The sequence below is a fragment of the Manis javanica genome, chromosome 14 (genome assembly GCF_040802235.1).
Source record: "Manis javanica isolate MJ-LG chromosome 14, MJ_LKY, whole genome shotgun sequence".
In the NCBI taxonomy this organism is placed as follows: Eukaryota; Metazoa; Chordata; class Mammalia; order Pholidota; family Manidae; genus Manis; species Manis javanica.
Genome location: NC_133169.1, coordinates 31,416,772 through 31,440,973, shown reverse-complemented (window position 1 = coordinate 31,440,973; position 24,202 = coordinate 31,416,772). Strand labels below are relative to the sequence as shown.

Genomic DNA, 24,202 nt, shown 5'->3' with positions numbered 1-24,202 from the left:
CTGCCTTTTGTGACAACATGGATGAACTGAGAGGGTATTATGCTAAGTGAAATAAACCATAGAAAAACAAACACCATATGATTTCAATTATGTGGAATCTAATAACAAAATGAACAAAACAGCAGTAGACTCAGGGATACTGTGAAGTGACGTGATTACCGTGGGGGAGGGGTTGCAGTGGATGACTGGGGTGGATGAGGGGGATAAAGGGGCACAAAAATCTCAATCATAATAGAAGTTGGTCATGGGGATGGTAGTACAGCATGAAGAATATAGTCAATGATTCTGTAACATCTTTCTGTGTTGACAAATGGTAACAACACTTACTGGGGTGAGCATTTAATAATGTATATAACTGTCAAATCAGTATGTTTTACACTTGAAACCAATATAAAATTGTATATCAACTGTATTTCAATAAAAAATAATACAAAAATGAGGTTCATGAACCCATTACAGCCTTAAAAGAAATTCTGGTACATGCTGTAATGTGGATGAATCTTGAAGACACTGTACTAAGTAAAATAAGCCAGATGAATGATTTCACTGATGTGAAGTGCTTAGAATAGTCAAATGCACAGAGACAGGAAGTAGAATGGTGTGTGCCATGGGCTGGGCAGGGGTCGTGGGTCACTGCTTCGTGGCATGGAGTTCCCACCCATGGAGATGGGTGGTGGCCGTGGTCACAAAGGAAGGTCAATGTACTTAAACGCTGCTGACATGTACAGTCAAAAATTATTATGATGGTAAACTTGTGTTGCATGTATCTTACCACAGTAAAAATAAGTGAGGGAGATGAAAAGATCTCGCATTGGCACAGGCTTGGAAGGTGTTGCCTTGCTATTATACCAGATAGAAAAGGGAATGTGTGGACTGGATGGGTGGAAGCCCCAGATCAAGTGCTTCCTTGATTGATGTCACTGTGTGGTGGGATCGTTGCTGTGACACCTCCCGTCTCTGTGTAAGGTTGGTCAGCTGCTGTCTCACATCGGAGTGCTGTGAGGATCTTGCATCTGTCCTGAGCACCAACAAGTCCCTGACCAGACTCTACTTGGGGGAAAACGCCCTGGGAGACTCAGGAGTTGGAATTCTATGTGAAAAAGTAAAGCAGCCACAATGTAAGCTGCAGAAACTGGGGTAAGTCTTCATGGGTGTCTCGCAGGGAAGCAACTTCTCTTGAAGGATGCAGCGTTTGGAAAATGTGGATGTGGATTGCTCTAAAAAAGGTTCATCAGGCGGAGTTGAGGGTGGCAAAGGAAGAAGACAACATCTGAAGTGGTTGGAAGCAGCAGATACCACTGCTTGCCAGTTATTTATGGTATAGAGCTGGAGATTCTTAGAGTTGAAAGAAAGCTGGGGTTGTGCTTCTCCGAGTGCTTCTCCACTGAGTGAAACACTCTATCCTGCTGTTCATGTGGAGAGTCACCCATCCATGTGGGCACTTCCGTGCACACTGGGCGTCACTGTGCCATTTGGCTGCTGCGGTGGGAGACAATTCTTATTCTCAGTGGCATTTTCCTTGGTCTCTGGGCATTGGTCCCTGTTCTGCTCCCTAGAGCTCTGCTCGGAGATGCTGATCTCAATTCCTGAGACAACACTCACACTCTGGATCTTCTCATCTCTTGCCTGAACATCTCTAAGGCCTCCGCTAGGATGTGGCTTAGTACCACCACCTAGTCAGTCACGCTGTCCTAGGGAGGGCAGGTCTGAATGTCCCTGTTTGGAGTGCAGTGCCCAGGCCTGAACCTGATACTCCTAAAGAAGTTTGGTGGAATTTTCACCTCCTGCAGGAGGCACTCTACTGTCAGTGGTGGAGTCTGTGACTTCCAGATGTTTTTGGTGGTCACATCAGATCATGAGTTTGTTTTGGAATTCTTCAGAAAACAATAATATAAAATTCTAGTGTGTGTTCTAACATCAACAACCAATTCTCTCCAGACACCAACTGGGTGTCTTACAAGTAAATTCAGTTTTGACACCAACTACCCAAAGTTAGAGCAGACCTCACAGTTTAAGGGCTCTGTCCTATAAGACTGCCACTTGCTCCCCCAGAGTCAGGTGACTCACATTTCTAACTTGGCTATGAGCTGGGGGTTCTCAGGTTTGGAAATTTGCTAGGATGGCTCATAGAAACCAGGGAACCACTTTATTTATATTTATATTTATTATGAAGGATACTAATGAACAGCCAGATGAACAGATGCACAAGATGAGGTGCAGAAGGGTCCAGAGGGCAATAGCGTCTCCGTCCATGCAGTTGGGGTGCTCCACCCTCCCAGCATGCAGATGCATTTACCAATCCAGAAGGTCTCCAAATCTCAGTGTCCAAGAGATTTTATAAAGCTTAATCTCCAGCCTTCTTCTCCTCTCCTTCCCTGAGACGGGTGTAGGACTGAACGGTCCAGTCCTCTTATCAGCTGGCTGGTCTGGTGACCAGCCCCATCCTGAGGCAATCTAGGGGCCCCACCATAAGTCACCACCATAGCATGAACTCAGATGAGATCCAAAGGGGCTCCTTACAGTAACAAACTCCTATCACTTAGGAAATTCCAAGGCTTTTAGGAGTCCGGTGCCAGGAACTTTAAAAAGGAGAAAGTATGGCCCAGGGACACCCAGATAGAAGGCAGTGGAAGTCAGTGCAGACATGACCCACTGCCTGTCACTAAACTCCAGGGCAATGCTGCCTCTTGATTTGTTCTTCGTATATCCCACACTCTCCAAGCTGTGGGGGTCTCACATTTAGCTCTGCTAAATTTCATGTTATCTTTCTTTTGATCTATTGTCCATGAATTTTTGAATTGTGTTTCTGTCAATATTACACATACACACAACAAGCAAACTATAAATGTTCTTCATTCATGTTACTGATAGAAATACCAACCCAGATCAGCACCAAGACAAAATAAGAGCAGGAAGGGTCTTCACTGAGGATAACCTGTTCATTCATAATGGAAACCCATCTGTGTTCACAAATCTCTGATTCCTTCCTTGATCTGTCCCATTGGCCCAGCCTCAGACACCATCTTCTCTCTTTCCTTGATGAAGTCTAAATTAAATTCAATGCCTCCACTTCTTCCTCTTGCAATTTGCTACTCTTAGTTTGTTCAACAGACATGATCTGGCCCTTTATTTTCCAGACACTATTGGGGCTCAGTTGTGGGTGCTCACACAAGCAGGGAGTAAAACAGACCAAGACCCTGTTTTCATAAGCACTCTTGTAAGGGGCAATGGACACTAGACATCAGGCAAACAAAGTAATAACAGTATTTGTAACTGGTCTAATAAAATGGCAGTGGCCGCAAGGGCTGCTTCTTGCCCACTGTTCAGTGAAAGCCTCTTGAGCAGGTGATGTGGGATCAGGTACTAAAACAATATCTCTCAACTGCTGATCTTACTGTCTCCATAGTTTTACTTCACACAGAATGTCACATTTTGGAATCATACAAAATGTCGCCTTTTCAGATTAGCTTCTTTTGCTTAGTAATATCTACCTACGTTTTCTTTTCTGTGTCTTTTCTCGACTTGATAGCTCATTTCAGATCAATGTATCATTGTCTGGATGTACCCATTCAGCTATGAAGGACATCTTGGTTGCTTCCAGTTCTGACAATTATGAATAAAGCTGCCATAAACAAGCATATGCAGGTTTTTATGCAGACATAAATTTTCAGGTCCTTTGTGTAATACCAAGGAGTGATACAGTGGGATCATATGGTAAGAAGATGTTACGTTTTGTTAAGAAACCACAAAACTGTCTTCCAAAGCAGCTGTACCATTTCTGCATTCCCACCATCAATGAATGAGAGTTCCTTTTGCTCCATTTCCTTGCTAGAATTTAGTGTTTTCAAGTGTTCCATATTTTTGGCCATGGAGGTGCACCTATCTCCCAACACAAGCAACCCAAGGAGGACAACACCGAGACATATAATGATTAAAATGGCAAAGATCTAGGATAAAGACAGAGAATTGTTTATAAGATTCCTCTATTATTGTCCTTTTAATTTTCTCGGGGTCTGCAGAGATTTCCTGCTTTTCACTTCTGATAACAGTACTTTGTGTCCTCTCTCCTTTCTCTTCATTAGCCTGGCTAGAGGTTTTTCAATATTATTGATTTTTTAGTAAACTGGCTTTTGGATTCATTGCTTTTTCTGTTAATTTCCTGTTTACAGTTTCATTGATTTCTGCTCTAATTTGTATTATTTATTTTCTTCAGTTTACTTCACATTTAACTTGTTCCTCTTTTTCTAGTTTCTTAAGGTGGATGACTGATTTTAGATCTTTATTCTTTTCTCATCTATGCATTCTATGCTATGAAGATCCATCAAAGCACTGTTTTTTCTACATCCCACAAATTTTGATAAGCTGTTTTAATTTTCGTTTAGTTCAAAATATTCTGAAATTTCTTTTGAGATTTCTCCTTTGACTCATGTTTTATTTAAAAGTATGCTGTTTAGTGTCCAAAAAATATTTTGGAATTTTCCAGCTATCTCTCTGTTATCTATTTCCAGTTTCATTTCATTCTGGTCTGATTTCAATCATATAAACTTACTAGGTCACGTTTTATAACGCGGAATGTGGCCTACCTCGGTACAGGTTACACGGGAGCTTGAGGGGAGTGTGCCCCCCAGTGCTGCTGGATGAGGTGGTCCATGGCTGTCAATCATATCCAGTCGGTTTATGGTACTGTTGGGTTCAACCATGTCCTTCCTGATTGTTTGCCTGCTGGATCTTCCATTTCTGATAGAAGGGTGTTGAAGTCTCCAATTAGAGTAGATTCATCTATTTCACCTCACAATTTTATGATTTTGCCTCACATATTTCGGCTCTGTTTTTGAAACACATTAAGGATTGTTGTCTTCTTGGAGAATTGACTCCTTTATCATTATAAAATGTCCCTATTTATTCCTGATAACTTTTGTTTCTCTAAAGGCTGCTCCATCTGAGATTAATATAGTTATTCCTGCTTTATTTTTTATTTTTAAATAAAAAATTATAGCTTTATTGAGGTGTGACTAACCAATAAAAATTGTACATATTTAAAGTGTACATGTTTTGCTATATGTATACATTGTGAATTAATATCCACAAATAAGCTAATTAACTCATTAATCACCTCACATCATTACTTTTGTGGTGAGAACACTTGAGATCTCCTCTCTTAGAAAATATCCAATACCCAATATATTATTAATAATAATCACCATGCTGTACATTAGATCTCCAGAACTTACTCACTTTATAACTGAAATTTTGTGCCCTTTGATCAGTATTTCCCCCTTCTCCCCACCCCTCCAGCCTCTGTTAACTACCATTCTACTGTTACTATGAGTGCCTTTTGTTTTTTTTTAGATTCTACATGTAAATAAGATCATGCAATATTCGTCTTTGGTTCATCTCAGCGTAATGTCCCCTAGGTTCATCCATGCTGCCACAAACAATAGGATTTTCTTCTGTTTTGAGGTTGAAGAATGTCCCATTGTACTACATATTCTCTGCTTTATTTTGATTAGTGTGAGCATGTTACAGCTAACTTTTACTTTTATTATTTCTCCCATCCCCTTACTTTTAACCTGTTTGTATCTTTATATTTAAAGTGTTTTGTTTTATAGACAATATATAGTTGGGTCTTGCTTTTTTGTCCACTCTACAGTAACTATCTTTTAATTGGTTTATTTAGACCATTCATGTTCAAAGTAATAATTGATATACTTGGAGTAATATCCGTCATATCTGTTCCAGCTTTCTAGTTATCACTCTTGTTCTTTGATCCTCTTTTTGTCTTTCACTCTTTTTCTTTTATGATTTTATTTGGTCTTTTATATCATTCCATTTTTTCTCTTTTCTTAGCACATCCATTTATAATAAAAAAAATTTTTCTGCGTGGTTACTCTGAAATACACATTTTACTGCTCCACAGGAAGTGTGAGCATCCTATAATAACAAAATAATGCTAATTCTTCCCTCCTGTCCCTTGTATTATTGCTGTCTTTCATTTCACTTTCTATAAGTATATATATGCACATAAATATAAATAATTGAATACATTGTTTCTCTTATCATTTTGAAGATGTTATTTGCTCCATTTAGAATATAAAAGTGAAAGTTGTTATTTCACTTTCACTGACCCTTCCTTTCTTCATGCACAGCTGACCTGTAGTATTTTCATCTTTCTAAAGAAATTTTTTTAGCATTTCTTGGAAGACAGGTCTATTGGCAACAAATTCCCTCAATTTTTGTTTGAGAAAGTCTATTTCTCTTTCATTTTTGATGGATAATTTTACAGGGTAAGAATTCTAGGGGTTTATTTTCCTGTTAACACTAGGTATTGTGCAGTTTCTGAGAAGTCAGACATAATTCTTATATTTGCTCTTTAATTGATGAGGTAATTTTTTCCCTTTGGCTTCTTTCAGGATTTTCCCTTTATCTTTGATTTTCTGTATTTTGAAAGTCATAAAGCTAAATGTAAGATTTGTTTGTTTTTGTGCTTGTGTTTTTTATCCCAAACATTTATCCTGCTTGGCGTTCTCTGAGCTTCCTGGATTGGTGGTTTGGTGTGTGACACTAATTTGGGGGAAATTCTTGTTCATTATTGTTTCACATGTTTCTTATACTCATACAACAACTTTAACATTTGTTCCACAATTCTTGGAGATTCTGTTCTTTTTTCTCAGCCTTTTTTGTCTGCTTACTTTTTGGTTTTGGAGGTTTCTTTTGAGACACTCTGAGGCCTGGAGAGTCTTCCTCAGCCCCATCCAGTCTAATGGTAACCTGGCCACAGGCTGCTCTTCTGCTACAGTATCTAAAAAAATCCCTGCTCTTCCTTTGGTCATTCTTATGATTTCTGTCTCTTTGCTTACATTGCCCATCTGTTCTTGTACACTGTCTACTTTATCCTCTAGACTCCATGGTTTTAAATTCCTGATATGATACTTTCAGCAGCATTACTGCTGTACCTGAGGCTAGTTCTGATCTTTTCTCTGTATCTTTTTCTTTGTCTTAAATTACCTTGCAATTTTTTCTTGATAGCTGAACATGATGTTCTGGATGAAGGGAACTGCTTTAAGTAGGCCTTTAGTGCTGTGATGGACGGGGAGGCGAAATGTTCTAGAAAGGTCTAATTAGGTTTCAGTTTTTCAGTGAGCCTGTGGCTCTGAGCTGTGAGTTCTCAGGGTTTTCCAAGTGCTTCTGAGTGTAATCCTCCCACTCTTTGTGGGACAGGGTGGCTAAGGGGCCTGGCATTAAGTTCGTCTCTTAGGGTCAGATAGGCTCTATGATGTCCCTGCAGGGCAGGCTTTTGTTGACTAGTTTTTCCAGGGTGCAAGGCTTGCTAAGAAGATTTGTTCTGATATTTATTATGAGACCCTAGTTGAACACCTGGAGGCAAACTCACAAAAGTATGGAAACTCCACATCCTTGCCAACATTTGTCTTAACTTTTCAATTTTAGTCATTTTAACAGGTGTGAAGGGATAATTTCATGGTTTTGATTTGCATTTCACTAATGATTACTGATGTTGAGCACCTCTTCACATACCTGTTGGTAATTTGAGTATCTCTTTTGTAAAAATGTCCTTTGCCTATTTTAAAAATTATATGTATTTTTGGTTATTGAGTTGAATAAGTTCTTTAGTTATTTTGGATATTAACCCCTTATGAGATACATGATTTGCAAATATTTTTTCCCATTCTGTAGGTTGTCTCTTCATTGTATTGATTATTACTCTTGCTGTCAAGAAGACTTTTAGTTTGATGTCATCCCACTTGTTTTTTTATTTTGTTGCTTGTGATTTAGGTGTCATATTAAAAACAATCATTGCTAAGACTCATGTCAAGGAGCTTTTTTCCTATATTTTCTTCTAAGAGTTTTATGGTTTCAGGTCTGACATTTAAATCTTTAATTTATTTCAAGTTTATTCATGTGTAAGATAGGGGTCTAGTTTCTTTTGCACATGAATATTTAATTATTTCAGCCCCACTTATTGAAGAGATGGTCTTTTCTCCACTGAGTAGACATGGTTCCCTCATAAAGTATTCGTTGACTGTATACAATGGGTTTATTTTTGGGCTCTCAATTCTGTTCTGTTAGTTTATGTGTCTGTTTTCAGGCTAGTACCACATTGTTTTAATTAATATAGTTTTATAATATAGTTTAAAATCAGGAAGTATGATGATTCTAGCCTTGGTCTTTCTCAAGATTGCTTTGGGTGTTTGGAGTACCTTGTGTTTCCATAAGAAATTTAGGATTTTTTGGACTTCTGTTAAAAGGTCACTGGAGTCTTGATAGAGATTGCATTGAATCTATAGATGGTATCAAGTAGTATGGACATTTTAGCAACATTCTTCCAATACATGAACAAGGGATATTTTCTCATTTATTTCTTTCCTCTTTAATTTTTTTCACCAATGTCTTGTAGTTTTCAGTGTACAGATGTTTTCCTTCCTTGGTTAAATTTATTCCTAAGTATTTTATTAATATTTGATCCTACTAGAAATAGGATAGTTTTATTTATTTCATTTTCAGATATTTCATTATTTGTTTATAGAAATGCTACTGATTTTTGTATATTCATCTTTTATCCTGTAACTTTACTGAACTTGTGAATTAGGTCTAACAGTTTTTTATTGTCTTTAGGATTTTCCATATAGAAAATCATGTCATCTGTAAATAGAGACAATTTTACTTCTTCCTTCCAATTCTGATGCCTTTTATTTATTTTTCTTGCCTAATTGCCATGGCTAGGATTCTCAATACTATTTTGCATAAGAGTGATGGGAGTAGGCACTCTTGCTTTGTTCATGATTACAGAAGAAATGCAACCTTTTACCATTGAATATGATATTAATAGAGGGCTTAACATATATAGCCTTTATTATATTGAGGTAGTTCCTCTGTATCTAACTTGTTAAGCATTTTTATCATGAATGGTTGTTGAGCTTTGTCAGTTGTTTTTCTGCTTCTGTTGGGATGATAATATGATTTTTATCTATCATTACACTAATGTGATTTGTTATATTTACTGATTTGCATGTTGAACCATCCTTACATCTCAGGGATAAATCTTACTTGATCATGGTGAAGATCCTTTAAGTATGCTGTCAAATTTGGTATACTAGCTTTTTTTTTTTCTTTTTTTTTTTTTGAGAGGGCATCTTTCATATTTATCGATCAAATGGTTGTTAACAACAATAAAATTCAGTATAGGGGGGTCAATGCTCAATGTACAATCATTAATCTATCTCAAGCTTAATTCTCGTCAGTCTCCAATTTTCTGAAGCATAACGAACAAGTTCCTACATGGTGAACGAATTCTTACATAGTGAATAAATTCTTACATGGTGAACAGTACAAGGGCATTCATCACAGAAACTTTCAGTTTTGATCACGCATTATGAACTATAAACAATCAGGTCAAATATGAATATTCGTTTGATTTTTATACTTGATTTATATGTTGATCCCACATTTCTCCCTCTATAATTATTATTATTTTTATTTTTAATAAAATGCTGAAGTGGTAGGTAGATGCAAGATAAAGGTAGAAAACATAGTTTAGTGCTGTAAGAGGGCAAATGTAGATGATCAGGTGTGTGCCTATGGACTAAGTATTAATCCAAGCTAGACAAGGGCAGCAAAACATCCACGGATGCAGAAGATTTCTCTCAAAGCAGGGGGGATGAGGTTCTGAGCCTCACCTCTGTTGATCCCCAATTTCTCACCTGATGGGCCCCCTGCGATGGTGCCTGTCTTAGGTTGTTCCTCCCTTGAGGAATCTTACCCATCTCTGGCTAACCAGTCATCTTCCAGGGTCATACAGGGAAATGTAAAGTTGGTAAGTGAGAGAGAAGTCATATTGTTTGAAAAGGTTAGCTTTGTAGTTCTTTGCAGATTTATGCCCTGTGGCTTCTATGCTCAGCACTTGTCTCGAGGTATCTTTACCACCTGGAGGAATTATGATACTCGGTAAATTCAATATGAGGCACGAATTCTATTTAAGGGTTGTAATTAGGAAGGAAGAAGAAAAGCTATAGAGGTAGCATATGGAAGAAAACATGGGAGGATTGATTATTTCTTTGACATATCTTCTTGTAGAGTACCTTAAGCATGTATAGGTTTTAAACTACTAACTAATTTGCACACACATATTAACATAATAGGAATACGGTGACATAAACAAAGCAAATCTATAATTACCATCCATCTCCAGTGAAGCCAAGAAAACCATTTAGGCACCCTAGGCATTTGTGAAAATTTGTCTATGATATGATGGATATTGTCCTACTGTACTTGAACAGTCTGAGAAAAATCAGACAAATTAAAGCAGCCCATTTCTGGGATCTGTTCACATCCCATATGTTCTTTTAACCGTAGATAGTCTATAGTCATAAGATTTTGGAGCGCTACAACTTGCACCCCTCCCAACTCCTGGTTGAGTTCCAACAGTACAGATCCGGTCAAATTCGTTGTATCACTGTATGCACATGCCAGCCTAGACATCTCCCTTCTCATTCCAATGGCAAGTCCAGGAAATGGTGGGGTGGACGCAGCCACAACCGCAGCATCGCCCAGATCCCTGTGAAGGATTTTTGATGATCATCCCCCGGCACGAGTCCTCCACAGAGTGCTGATGCCGGAAGCTCCTCCTCATATCGTATCTTAGTTCATTTTCTGGGTATCCAAGCTAGGCCTTGATCTTCTGTTAGTCCATTTTTGGGTTCTGTAATTCCACTGCTGTTTTGTTCCTTCAGTTTTTCCTTTGTTCTTATACTCCTCAGATGAGTGAAATCATTTGGTATTTCTCTTTCTCCGCTTGCCTTATTTCACTGAGCATAATACTCTCCAGCTCCATCCATGTTGCTGCAAATGGTTGGATTTTTCCACTTCTTATGGCTGAGTAGTATTCCATTGTGTATATGTACCACATCTTCTTTATCCATTCATCTACCGATGGACATTTAGGTTGCTTCCAATTCTTGGCTATTGTAAATAGTGCTGCGATAAACATAGGGGTGCATCTGTCTTTCTCAAACTTGATTGCTGCGTTCTTAGGGTAAATTCCTAGGAGTGGAATTCCTGGGTCAAATGGTAGGTCTGTTTTGAGCATTTTGATGAACCTCCAAACTGCTTTCCACAATGGTTGAACTAGCTTACATTCCCACCAGCAGTGTAGGAGGGTTCCCCTTTCTCCATAGCCTCGCCAATATTTGTTGTTGTTTGCCTTTTGGATGGCAGCTATCCTTTCTGGTGTGAGGTGATACCTCATTGTAGTTTTAATTTGCATTTCTCTGATAATTAGCGATGTGGAGCATCTTTTCATGTGTCTCTTGGCCATCTGTATTTCTTTTTTGGAGAACTGTCTGTTCAGTTCCTCTGCCCATTTTTTACTTGGGTTATTTGTTTTTTGTTTGTTGAGGCGTGTGAGCTCTTTATATATTCTGGACGTCAAGCCTTTATCGGATCTGTCATTTTCAAATATATTCTCCCATACTGTAGGGTTCCTTTTTGTTCTATTGATGGTGTCTTTCGCTGTACAGAAGCGTTTCAGCTTAATGTAGTCCCACTTGCTCATTTTTGCTGTTGTTTTCCTTGCCTGAGGAGATATGTTCAAGAAGAGGTCACTCATGTTTATGTCTAAGAGGTTTTTGCCTATGTTTTTTTCCAAGAGTTTAATGGTTTCATGTCTTACATTCAGGTCTTTGATCCATTTTGAGTCTACCTTTGTATATGGGGTTAGACAATGGTCCAGTTTCATTCTCCTACATGTAGCTGTCCAGTTTTGCCAACACCATCTGTTGAAGAGACTGTCATTTCCCCATTGTATGTCCATGGCTCCTTTATCAAATATTAATTGACCATATTTGTTTGGGTTAATTTCTGGAGTCTCTAATCTGTTCCACTGGTCTGTGGCTCTGTTCTTGTGCCAGTACCAAATTGTCTTGATTACTATGGCTTTGTAGTAGAGCTTGAAGTTGGGGAGTGAGATCCCCCCTACTTTATTCTTCTTTTTCAGGATTACTTTGGCTATTTGGGGTCTTTGGTGTTTCATATGAATTTTTGAATTATTTGTTCCAATTCATTGAAGAATGTTGCTGGTAATTTGATAGGGATTACATCAAATCTGTATATTGCTTTGGGCAGGATGGCCATTTTGACGATATTAATTCTTCCTAGCCATGAGCATGGGATGAGTTTCCACTTATTATTGTCCCTTTTAATTTCTCTTAAGAGTGACTTGTAGTTTTCAGAGTATAAGTCTTTCACTTCTTTGGTTAGGTTTATTCCTAGGTATTTTATTCTTTTTGATGCAGTGGTGAATGGAATTGTTTTCCTGATTTCTCTTTCTATTGATTCATTGTTAGTAAATAGGAAAGCTACATATTTGTGTGTGTTAGTTTTGTATCCTGCAACTTTGCTGTATTCCGATATCAGTTCTAGTAGTTTTGGAGTGGAGTCTTTAGGGTTTTTTATGTACAGTATCATATCATCTGCAAATAGTGACACTTTAACTTCTTTACCAATCTGGATTCCTTGTATTTCTTTGTTTTGTCTGATTGCCATGGCTAGGACCTCCAGTACTATGTTAAATAACAGTGGGGAGAGTGGGCATGCCTGTCTTGTTCCCAATCTTAGAGGAAATGCTTTCAGCTTCTCGCTGTTCAGTATAATGCTGCCTGTGGGTTTATCATATATGGCCTTTATTACGTTGAGGTACTTGCCCTCTATTCCCATTTTGCTGAGAGTTTTTATCATGAATGGATGTTTAATTTTGTCAAATGCTTTTTCAGCATCTATGGAGATGATCATGTGGTTTTTGTCTTTCTTTTTGTTGATGTGGTGGATGATGTTGATGGATTTTCGAATGTTGTACCATCCTTGCATCCCTCGGATGAACCCCACTTGGTCATGGTGTATGATCCTTTTGATATACTGTTGAATTCTGTTTGCTAATATTTTATTGAGTATTTTTGCATCTACATTCATCGGGGATATTGGTCTGTAATTTTCTTTTTTGGTGGGGTCTTTGCCTGGTTTTGGTATTAGGGTGATGTTGGCTTCATAGAATGAGTTTGGGAGTATTCCCTCCTCTTCTATTTTTTGGAACACTTTAAGGAGAATGGGTATTATGTCTTCTCTGTGTGTCTGATAAAATTCCGAGGTAAATCCGTCCGGCCCCAGGGTTTTGTTCTTGGGTAGTTTTTTGATTACCGTTTCAATTTCTTTGCTTGTAATTGGTTTGTTTAACTTTTGTGTTTTTTCCTTAGTCAGTCTTGGGAGGTTGTATTTTTCTAGGAAGTTGTCCATTTCTTGTAGGTTTTCCAGCTTGTTGGCATATAGGTTCTCATAGTAGTCTTTAATAATTCTTTGTATTTCTGTGGAGTCTGTCATGATTTTTCCATTCTCATTTCTGATTATGTTGATTTGTGTTGATTCTCTTTTTCTCTTAATAAGTTTGGCTAGAGGCTTATCTATTTTGTTTATTTTCTCAAAGAACCAGCTCTTGGTTTCGTTGATTTTTGCTATTGTTTTATTCTTCTCAATTTCGTTTATATCTTCTCTGATCTTTATTATGTCCCTCCTTCTGCTGACTTTAGGCCTCATTTGTTCTTCTTTTTCCAGTTTCGATAATTGTGATGTTAGACTATTCATTTGGGATTGTTCTTCCTTCTTCAAGTGTGCCTGAATTGCTATATACTTTCCTCTTAAGACTGCTTTCACTGCGTCCCACAAAAGTTGGGGCTTAGTGTTGTTGTTGTCATTTGTTTCTATATATTCCTTGATCTCTATTTTGATTTGTTCATTGATCCATTAATTATTTAGTAGCATGTTGTTAAGCCTCCATGTGTTTGTGAGCCTTTTTGTTTTCTTTGTAGAATTTATTTCAATTTTTATACCTTTGTGGTCTGAAAAATTGGTTGGTAGTATTTCAATATTTTGAAATTTACTGAGGCTCTTTTTGTGACCTAGTATGTGGTCTATTCTGGAGAATGTTCCATGTGCACTTGAGAAGAATGTATATCCTGTTGCTTTTGAATGTAGAGTTCTATAGATGTCTATTAGGTCCATCTGTTCTAGTGTGTTGTTCAGTGCCTGTGTGTCCTTACTTATTTTCTGCCCGGTGGATCTATCCTTTGGGGTGAGTGGTGTGTTGAAGTCTCCTACAATGAATGCATTGCAGTCTATTTCCCTCTTTAGTTCTGTTAGTATTTGTTTCAGATATGCTGGTGCTCCTGTATTGGGTGAATATATATTTAGAATGGTTATATCCTCTTGTTGGACTGAGCCCTTTTTCATTATGTAGTATCCTTCTTTATCTGTTGTTACTTTCTTTGTTTTGAAGTCTAGGTATACTAGCTTTTTGAGAAATTTTGCATCTACATTCATCAGAAATACTGGCCTGTAGCTATCTTTCCTTTGTGCTATCCTATCTGGTTCTGTATCAGGGTAATGTATCACTTATAAAGTGAGTTTTAGTGTTCCCTCTTTGATTTTTTTGGAAGAATTTTAGAAGGATTGGTGTTAATTCTTCAGATGTTTGATGAAATTAATCAGTGAAGACATCTGATCCTGGGCCTTTCTTCATTGGGAGTTTGTAATTACTGATTCAATCTTCTTATGAGATTGTCTGTTCAGATTATCTATATCTTTTTGATTCAGTCTTGGTATGTTGTATGTTTCCAAGATTTTTTAAATTTCTTCTAGGTTGTACAGTTTGTTGGTTAGATTTTCAGAGTAGCCTCTTATCATCCTTTGTATTTCTGTGGTATCAGTTGTAATGTCTCCTCTTTCATTTAAAATTTTGTTGACTTGGATCATCTCTCTTTTTTTCTTGGTTTATCTAGCTAAAAGTTTGTCAATATTGTTTATATTTCTAAGAATTAATCTTCAGTTTTGTTGGCCTTTTCCATTATTTTCCTATTCTCCATTTTATTTATTTCTCCTCTAATCTTTCTATCTTCTTTGAGGTAACTGTAAACTTAGTGTGCTCTTCTTCTAGCTTATTGAGGTATAAAGTTAGACTATTTATTTAAGATCTCTTAATTTTCTTGATGTATGCATTTATAGATAGAAACTTTCCCTGTAGAACTGATTTTACTGCATCCCATAAGTTTTGGTATGTTGTGTTTCCATTTTTGCTTGTCTCAAGATACTTTTTAATTTTCCCTATAATTTCTTCTTTGACCCATTGGTTGTTGTTTAATTTTCATGTGCTCTTGAGTCCTAGTTGCATACTGTGTAGTTAAAGAATGTCCTTGGTATGATTTCAGTCTTTCTAAATTTGCTGAGACTTCTTTGGTGGCCTATGATTTCTCCCAGAAATTTTCAATGTGTGCTTGAGAAAAATATGTGCTTGGATAGAATGTTCCAATTGAAATTTATTGTCTCTCAGTAGTGGAAGCTAAAATTCCAAGATAAGGTGTTGACAGGATTGGGTCTTTATGAGGGCTATGGGAAGAAATCTGTTCCACACTTCTGTTCCTGTTTCTGGTGGTTTGCTAGCAATATTTGACATTCTTTGGCTTTTAGATGCATCACCTCTATCTCAGCCTTCATGTCTACATGGTGTTTTTCCTCTGTTGTTGTGTATCTGTCTTTGTGTCCAAATTTCTTCTTTTTATAAGGACACCAGTCATATTGGTTTAGGGCTCACCTGAATAACTTCACCTTAACTAATGACATCTTTAATGACTCTATTTCTAAATAAGGCTGTATTCTGAACTACTAGGGGCTAGGATTTCAACATAGAAAGTTTTGGGGGATAAAATTCAACCTATAAGTATCTATCTGTCAAAACTGGAATCATAAGTGAATACTTTCCTATAATTTGCTTTTTTATTTATCATGGATATATTGTACAGACCTATAGAATTGGACTTAATAGTTCAACACTAATGTATTTAGCTACCCATTGAATGATGAACCATTGGGTGAGTTTCTACTTTTTCAGTATTACAAAATCTGAAAAAATATTTGTATGTACTACTTTATGTACATGTGAATATTTCTTTTGATGTGGATATCAATAAGTGGAATAAAAGAGACAAAAATTTTAGGCATTTTATATTGTTAGGTACAGCCAAATTTTCTTTTCCTGAACTTTAGGCCTTTATCTCTGGAGTAATAATGCAATCCTCCCAATATTATATAAGTGCCATACAGTGACCATTTTAAAAATTATTTAGTACTTTTTTTTCTCTTCTTTTTTAATTCCTATTACTTACTCCACCCCCATCTTTTGTCTTGTTCTTGCCCTCTCCTAAATTCCTTGTTGAATAGTGGGACTTTCCAAGAGGCTGACCAGCCAGCAACAGAGGACAATCTTAAGTTTCTTTACTTTCAGTTCCTGTTACATCTCCTCTTTCTTTTACGTAACACCAGAAGAAGTGTTCTAAGATGCAAATTTGATAATACTGAGCCTTTGCTCAAAAAACCTTCAAACATTCTTTGATGTCAGAATGACGTAGGTGTATGTTAGCTTAGCACATGAAGCTACCCTTGAACAGTCCCAGATCACTGCTCCTGCCCTCTCTACCACAGCCTTTACTCCACATTGAGTCATATTGAATTAGTTTTTAGTTCTAAGAACCTGACCCACTCTTTTCACCTCCCCTTATGCTTGCATACTACTTTTCTTTTTCCTGGACATTTACCCTTACTCTCCCACCCCTCCTCTCCATCTGGGAAGCTCCTTCTTACTCTTCAAGTAATTTCTCTGATCCCTACTTTTTATATATAAAAATAAAGATAAAAACAATGCTTTCATCTTGGTTGTGTAATAATTCAGTGAGATAATCCTATTTAAAGTCATCATCACACTGCCAAGTACACAATAAATATTCAATGAATGTTAAATCTTCCTCAATTTTCTTTGTGAGACAATTTTGTGACATAAGACATATCATTGGTAAACTTTTTAAGACCCAATAATTTAACTTAATGTAGCTCATGGTAAGATATCTATGCTCAGTATAGATTGGTCAACATTAAGATATGATGTTGGTTACATTTCTCTAATCCAGTGGATTGGAAGGTAAGACTTGGCTTTTTGATTTTCTGAACATCTCATTATATACTCTATATACCCATCACTCAGTCTCAATGGTTACCAATATTTTGATAATTTGGATGTGACTTTTTCTTGACAAAACCACCCTGCCTGCTGGTAACTACTGCCATTTCATTGTGCACTGCTCCTCAAACATGTTTCATAATCCCTTCTTTTCCTTTTCTGGAAATAGTAGTAAAGTTTGCCATTATATATCTTTCAAGATACTCTTTCCTTTTTGATGACCGCCTTCATTCTTCTAGAATGTTCTTCATCTTTACCAATGTAAGTCTGCTTATGCTGCTATAACAAAAATGCCATGGACTGGGTGGCTCAAACAACAAAAATTTATTTCTCACAGTTATGGAGACTGGGAGTCTAAGATCAAGATACCATGTATCATCTAGTTCCCGGTTAGGACTTTTCCTGGCTTGTGAATAGCCACCTTCTATCTGTGTCCTTATGTGGAAGTAGGGGAGAGGAAGCTCTCTGGGGTCTCTTTTATAAGGGCACTAATCCCATATTGAGGATTCTACCCTTAAGACCTAATCACCTCCTAAAGACTCCATCTCCAATACCATCACACTGTGGGTTAAGATTTCAGCATATTAACTTGCCGTGAAGGATACAAACATCCTGTCCATTACAGCTAGTAATCTTGTAACTCCCTTCTGTATGTTTACCATCTGGCAAAATGAGTTGGAGACCAGAACTTAATGGAAGCCACTCAAAACTTGTTGTTTTGGCTCATTTCTTCTGAGCTCCATGTCCCTTCCTTTTCATCATAATCCATCTCTGACGGTGAGTGGGTAAGCACCTCTGCTTTTCTTTGGTCATCTGTTCATACCACACTGAGTAACTTCTGTGTTTCTATTTTTCTTGACTCAAAGATACCATAGAGCTTAAAAAATTGTCATTGTTAAGGACTCTGGAAGGAAGGGATGTGATCACACAAGAAGTTCTTGTCCAGGTTTTGCTGTAGGCCTCACATATGTGGCTTTCTATATACTATATGACAACTTTCAGCCTCTGTATGGGAGTGACAAAGCTATCTCAGAGCCTCATGCCCTCAGGTGATAGAATATGCTCACCTTGACCCAAGAGTATTACATCAAAAATCTTAATGCCACTGAGTATGATGTGAACCTAGGGTTTTAATGCTCTGAGAAGCCCTTTACAGTACAAAAGAGCGAAATAAGCAGGGGCAGAAGAGGGAGAATTACACTGGAAGGCTGCAGTGCTAGTACCCTCTCCAACTGGACCTTAAGAGAAAGACATGATTTGATGAACCTCAGATTTGTGATCTGTAGGTGAGATGTAATTGTTCCAGCTGCACTGCCACCTTGCTTGGTTGAGGTAAGAATCAACCAAGGTAGGTCTCTGCAGTGTTGTGAAAATTATTGTCAGGGACAACCCAAGTGTCTTTCTGGAAGAAGTGGCAGTGAGGAGCATGCATTGTCAGAGGAAAAACCTGCAAGGAGAAGGAACGTGGGGGAACCAGGATCACTTTGCTTATGCTCTGCATGTTCTACTGACCCCAGCAGAGCACATGCTGAGACCATCATTTGTCTCTCTCATGGAGCCAGAGACAGGAGGTTATGCTGTCCTCGATGATATCCAAGATACTGGCTCCTGACCATTAAGTTGAAGATGCTGCTTTTCAGATAAAATGAGGTTTCTCCTGTGAGACAGCTGCACACTGCCCAGAGAAGGTTGGGCATTGAAGGTGTCTTTTCCTGTTCCTTCTGCAGGTTGGTGAATTCTGGCCTTACGTCAGGTTGCTGTCCAGCTCTGTCCTCCGTGCTCAGCACTAACCAGAATCTCACGCACCTCTACCTGCGGGACAATGCTCTTGGAGACTCAGGAGTCAAGCTTCTCTGTGAGGGTCTTCTGCACCCCAGCTGCAAGCTTCAGGTGCTCGAGTAAGTCTGTTAGCTTGTTACAGGGATGGGAATATGTGGTGGCTAAGCAGGAGAGGAGTGGTTTGGGGGTGTGAGGATGGGACAATCTGTATCTGAGAAGTGATGGTGTCTCCCTAGGGTGTGACTCATTACTGGGATCATGTGACTGGGAGGAGCCCTCCTTCCAGATGGTATAAAGGTAACTACTGGAGGTCCTTTCACCACAAACCCACACAAGGGGTAGCACGGTACTTGTGTTCGAGGGAAATTTGAGGGGAGACAGAGAACTTTAGAAAGTTTATTAGTTTGATCCATATAAGTAGCCAAGATAAAATACTCTCATGGGAAATGGAGAAGAGAATAACCATGGGTACATAAGGTTGCTCCAAACTTAGTAATGTTGTGCTTTTTCTGCATTTGAAACATATGATCTAGGAGGCCTGGGGGTATGGCTAGGAAATGTTTCCTTTAAATCACCCTTTTTCTTGCAGATTAGACAACTGCAGCCTGACCTCACACTGCTGCTGGAATCTTTCCACACTTCTGACCACCAACCAGAGCCTGCGAGAACTGAGCCTGAGCAGCAATGACCTGGGTGACCTGGGGGTCATCCTGCTCTGCGAAGTGCTGAAGCAGCGGAGCAGCCTTCTAAAAAGCCTAACGTAAGTCTGCTTTGCAGAGATTTCTGTGGCAGAGCTCTGAGCACTGTGGAAAAGTTGACCAGTTGTGATTTCATTTGCTCTTGGACTGAGGTTGGGCCTGGGCCAGTTTTGCAGATTTTTAAAATCAGGGTGTATGAAACATAAACATAATCAACTTCAATCAGACATTTCAAATTACCAAGCTTTAGGTGAGTTTGAAAAGACTTTCCATCCATATTTCTGAAAGAACCACAAGTTCCAGTGAAAGTGGCCAGGTAGAATTTTCTCTCTTTGCAAAAGGACTGCACTTTGCACAACTAGGCTGGTCTGTGGTTCGTTCTCAGTGCAAAGGTCTCTACTTAGTGGAAGTGTTGTTGATTTTGTTTCTAAATGGAAAGTGAGTGCACCAGAAACATCAAGATTGGAAATTACATAAAATTCAGCCTACCACTGGCCCCTTTCCATCAGGAGTGACGTTGCCGAGGTGCTCAGTATCTTTCTAATAAGAGCTTTCTGGTTTCACAGCTTCCATCGGCCCTGACAGTCACAGACTCCCCTGAAGTTGTTTCCTTCACTTGACTTGAGGGCCAGCATGCTCTCTTTTGGATTCTCCAAAAATTGCCTCATTGGCTGTGATTTCTGCTCAGTCTCCTCTTTTGTTTCTCTGCATCATTACCAACTTTATGTGCTGAGTCACCCTCTTTCTTGAGGATTCAAGCATCAGGATAATTTTTCTTCTCTACACATTCTCCGGCATTTATATTATCTAGTCTTTGGGCTTTCTATATATACGTGTCATGTCTCCCCACATCCCAATTTATATCTCCATGAATTCCTTGCCCAAATGACTATATGATCTTTCCCACTTGAAAGTCTAATAATCTTTCCAAACATCACATGTCCAAATCCACACCTATGCTATTTCCCCTCCCAAACCCCTCTGTCTTCTTCCTCATCTCAGACAATGTAACTAGTCTGAATTTCTCAGGCCTGAAACAATCCAGGCATCACCTTCGATGCATTTTTTCTGATCCATTGGTAGGTCCTGTTAGCTCTGCTTTCACAGCATCACCACTTTTTGACCACCTCATGCTGACTTCATGGCTTCTACCCTGGTTCAAGCCACTGCCACCTCTTCTCTGAGTTGTTCTGGTGGCATTCTGCCAGGCTTCCCCCATCTGTTTTCCTTACCATAGCAGACGGAAAGTACAGCTTAAACATGAGTCAGCTCATATCACTCTGACCAATGTGCTCCAGTGACTTCCTGTTACCTTCAAAGTACAAGCCACAAACTCATGGCAGTGTCCATGGCCCCACATGACCCGCCCCTGTCGTTTCTACTGACTCACCCTCCCCTAGCCTTTGTTCCTTCTGCTCTGCCCACACTGCTGTCCTTGTGGCCACATCTGGGGCTCTGTGCTTGCTCTTTCTTCTGCCTTGAACTCTCTCCTCACTGGGATCCACATGCCATGCTCCTTAATCCTTAAATCCTCTGCTTAAAGGGCATCTCTGTGAGTCTCTCTCTGACTGCCCTACTGAAAAGAGCAGGTCAGCATGCGCTTTACTTTTCTCTGCTTATTTTCTCCTTAGTGTTGACTACCATCAAACATGCTATGCATTTTCTTGTTTATTTATTATCCATATAATATTCCAAGAATATAAATTCCTTTAACTGAAGGACTTCTGTCCTTCATGATCTTGATGCTGAGAACCAAACAGGATGCAGGTTTGAATAAACAGAAATTCAGTCAGCACTGCATCCTTGTGAGGACACAATGGAATGTGTTTGCTATAGGAAAAGCCAACATTCCTAGAGCTTAGAGAAACAGAGGAACAAAGAGAGGGATTGGTGAAGATGAATCTGGAACATTGCTATATGTGGGGGCACAGACTTGACCCTGGTGGACACTGTGGAGAAGAGAGACAGGTTCAAAATAGACTGAGGTATCCACTGATGCAATCAAACCGTCTTATCAGCTTGGGATGACGTAAGGAAAGAGCAGAGCCAGGGGGCCTTAAACAGACACTTATTTCTCACAGTTCTGAGGAGAGAAAATCCAAGATCATGTTACCAACTGATTCAGTTTCTGGTGAGAGCTCTTTTCCAGGCTTATGGATAGACACCTTCTTGCTGTTTCCCCACATGGCAAAGAGGGGGGGGGGGCAGGCATACAGAGTGTGCGTTCTGGTTTAAGGGCACTGATCCCATAGTGAGGACCACCCCATGACCTCATCTAATCCTAGTTACATCTCCAAAGCCCCATTTCCAAATACCAGCCCACTGAGTATTAGGGCTTCAACATATGAACTTGGGCAGAGCACATTCATTCCATAACACAGCCAAATCAAGATTGTTAGAAATGTAGGACAAATGGTATGACTTCTTAGTTAAGTTGCAAGGGAAATTTTTAAAAAAGAGAAAGAGGAAGGACTTATATTAAAGAAGTCTTGAGAGGCATACCAAGCAATTGCAGTGGGTGGACTTTATTTGGCTTCTGATTAAATGGACATAATATTAAAAAGTTATCAGACAGTTGAAATTTAAATAATGATTGGACATATACTGATTTTAAGGAATTATTTTAGCTGTTTGAAGTGTGATAATTGAGTCTTGGTCATGTTTTAGAAAGCCTTCTTCATCTAGTGTTATACAACAATGTATTTATAGATGCACGAAATGCTGTTTAATATAATTCATTGATGTAAGTACTGGGTGGGTGATAGATGAAATAAGATTGGCTCAGAGCTAATTTCAATCCTGTGTAATGGGTATATGGAGATTCATTATATTATTCTCTATACATTTATGTTTAAACATTTCCAAACTAGAAGGTTAAAAATGTCACAGAAAACACATTAAGCATAAAGTGCGGCATTGGAGAGCTTTTGCGTGTGTGAGGTTAAGGGAAGCAAGGAGATGAATGTTTTAAGGTCAAAAGCTCTGAGAGAGCTCATTTGAAGAGTATAACCCATGACTCTTTACTTGATTTTACAGGTTGTATGAAATGTATTTCAATTATGACACAAAACATGCATTAGAAACACTTCAAGAAGAGAAGCCTGAGTTGACCGTCATCTATGAACCCCCCCGGTAGTGCTGGACACAGGGCCGCCAGACACCCTATTCTTTGCCTGTGCCCCAACCAGGAGCAGACAAATGGTGTGAGCCCTCCTCCACCCAGGTTAAGGCTGCTGCTCCGCGATTCTTCTGGTCCAGCAGGAGGATGGATCTAGCTGATGATGCACAGAGACCGTGAGCATCCTCCCAACCTCTGGGCTGAAGACATCAGGGAAATGCAATCACCCAACTGATACACGGTTCTCGTCACAGAGACTAGGAGGGTGTGTTTCTCTTGGGAACCTCATAGAACTTATTCAATAAAGCACTTTTTCTGTCTTCCTTTTCTCTTTTTACTTTCCAAATCTCTTTTCCTTACATGTTTTTCCCCTTCTTTGTTCTGTTTACTTTTGCCCATGACTCCTGCCATCTTTACCATAACTGACCATGACAGAACAAGTTATCTATATATTATGTTGCAATTTTGTGGCAGCAACTTATTTATTTTTAATTTTTGTAATAGTTATTTTTTTTAATAAAAGAATTAAAGTTTATTGCATCTGTTTGAAAATTCAAAATATAGAAAACTTTCTTATATTTATTGAGTTAAATAGTCTCCTTTAATTTTAAAAAAGGAAGCCTAAAAATGTTTTTACTCATTTTTCTAGAGTTTTATTTATTCTAAAACTCTCTGCTAAATGACTCCATTTTAATGGCTTGGGAGAAAATTGCCTCATCCTATCTAATGGCTCAGTTTTCAGCTCTAGAGGACAGAAAGTTGAAAATCATGAAAAGGAAGGCTTTAGGCTGGAAAGGGAAGGTTTCTGTGTAATTAAATAGAATTATGTGGAAAATGCATTTTGCCTTTAGCTATTATAACTTATCTTGTATTTATCTCATCCTAGGAGCAGTTCATCTATCATACTTCACATAGCATACAATGATTAATAGATATAATTAGTTGCTTCTCTCCACATGAGGCAACCACATGGAATTGTTCAGGATGGGAATACTACTTCTGTCAAATGAGCCCCTGCTACTCAAAGTGTGGCCAAAGGGCTGTGCATATAAGGAGCTCGTGCAAAAATGTAAATCAATTATGTTCCCAAGTACGCTTTTGAGATAAGTTGACTTCGTTTCATGATAAGACTTTCCCAATAAAGGACATGGTATGTGATTTCTATTCTGAAGAAACTTTTTGTTTTGTTTAAGACCAGCATTTCTGAGCAACTGATCTAGATATTTGTTTTTTGCATCTTGATAAAGGGAGCTATTGCTGACTGTGTCCCTGCCTCAGACACCTTCACATATAGGATAAAATGTAATCAAAAGCTTAGTTAAGCTGGAAAGGGAGAAAGATAAGTTTCTGGACACTAGAAGCTAACAACTGTATTGAGTTTACCTCTCAGAGACACAGAGGAATATCTGAAGAGATAAAGACCCCATAGTATAACTACAAATTTAGAAACGCCCATGAGGTTTTCCACACTAGTAGAACTAAAAACTAAAATTGCTGGGTAGAAAATCAATATATAAATATCAGTGACATGCAGATGGAAAA

At 38.5% G+C, this 24,202-nt stretch overlaps 1 protein-coding gene across 5 annotated transcripts in view; it reads left to right on the top strand.

The window, feature by feature from the left end:
• Positions 1 to 23,854, top strand: part of NLRP3 (NLR family pyrin domain containing 3) — a 38,124-nt gene extending 14,270 nt beyond the window's left edge. For 2 of the 5 annotated variants that reach the window (XM_037008814.2, XM_073221301.1), the window contains 4 exons: positions 967 to 1,137; positions 18,793 to 18,963; positions 19,434 to 19,604; positions 22,579 to 23,842. In XM_037008814.2, coding sequence (XP_036864709.1) covers positions 967 to 1,137; positions 18,793 to 18,963; positions 19,434 to 19,604; positions 22,579 to 22,678 — 613 coding nt within the window. In that variant the 3' untranslated portion in view covers positions 22,679 to 23,842. Of the gene's footprint in view, positions 1 to 966; positions 1,138 to 18,792; positions 18,964 to 19,433; positions 19,605 to 22,578 lie in introns of all 5 variants that reach the window. The other 3 variants (XM_037008815.2, XM_037008817.2, XM_037008816.2) reach the window with 3 other exon arrangements.
• Positions 23,855 to 24,202: the final 348 nt, after the last annotated feature.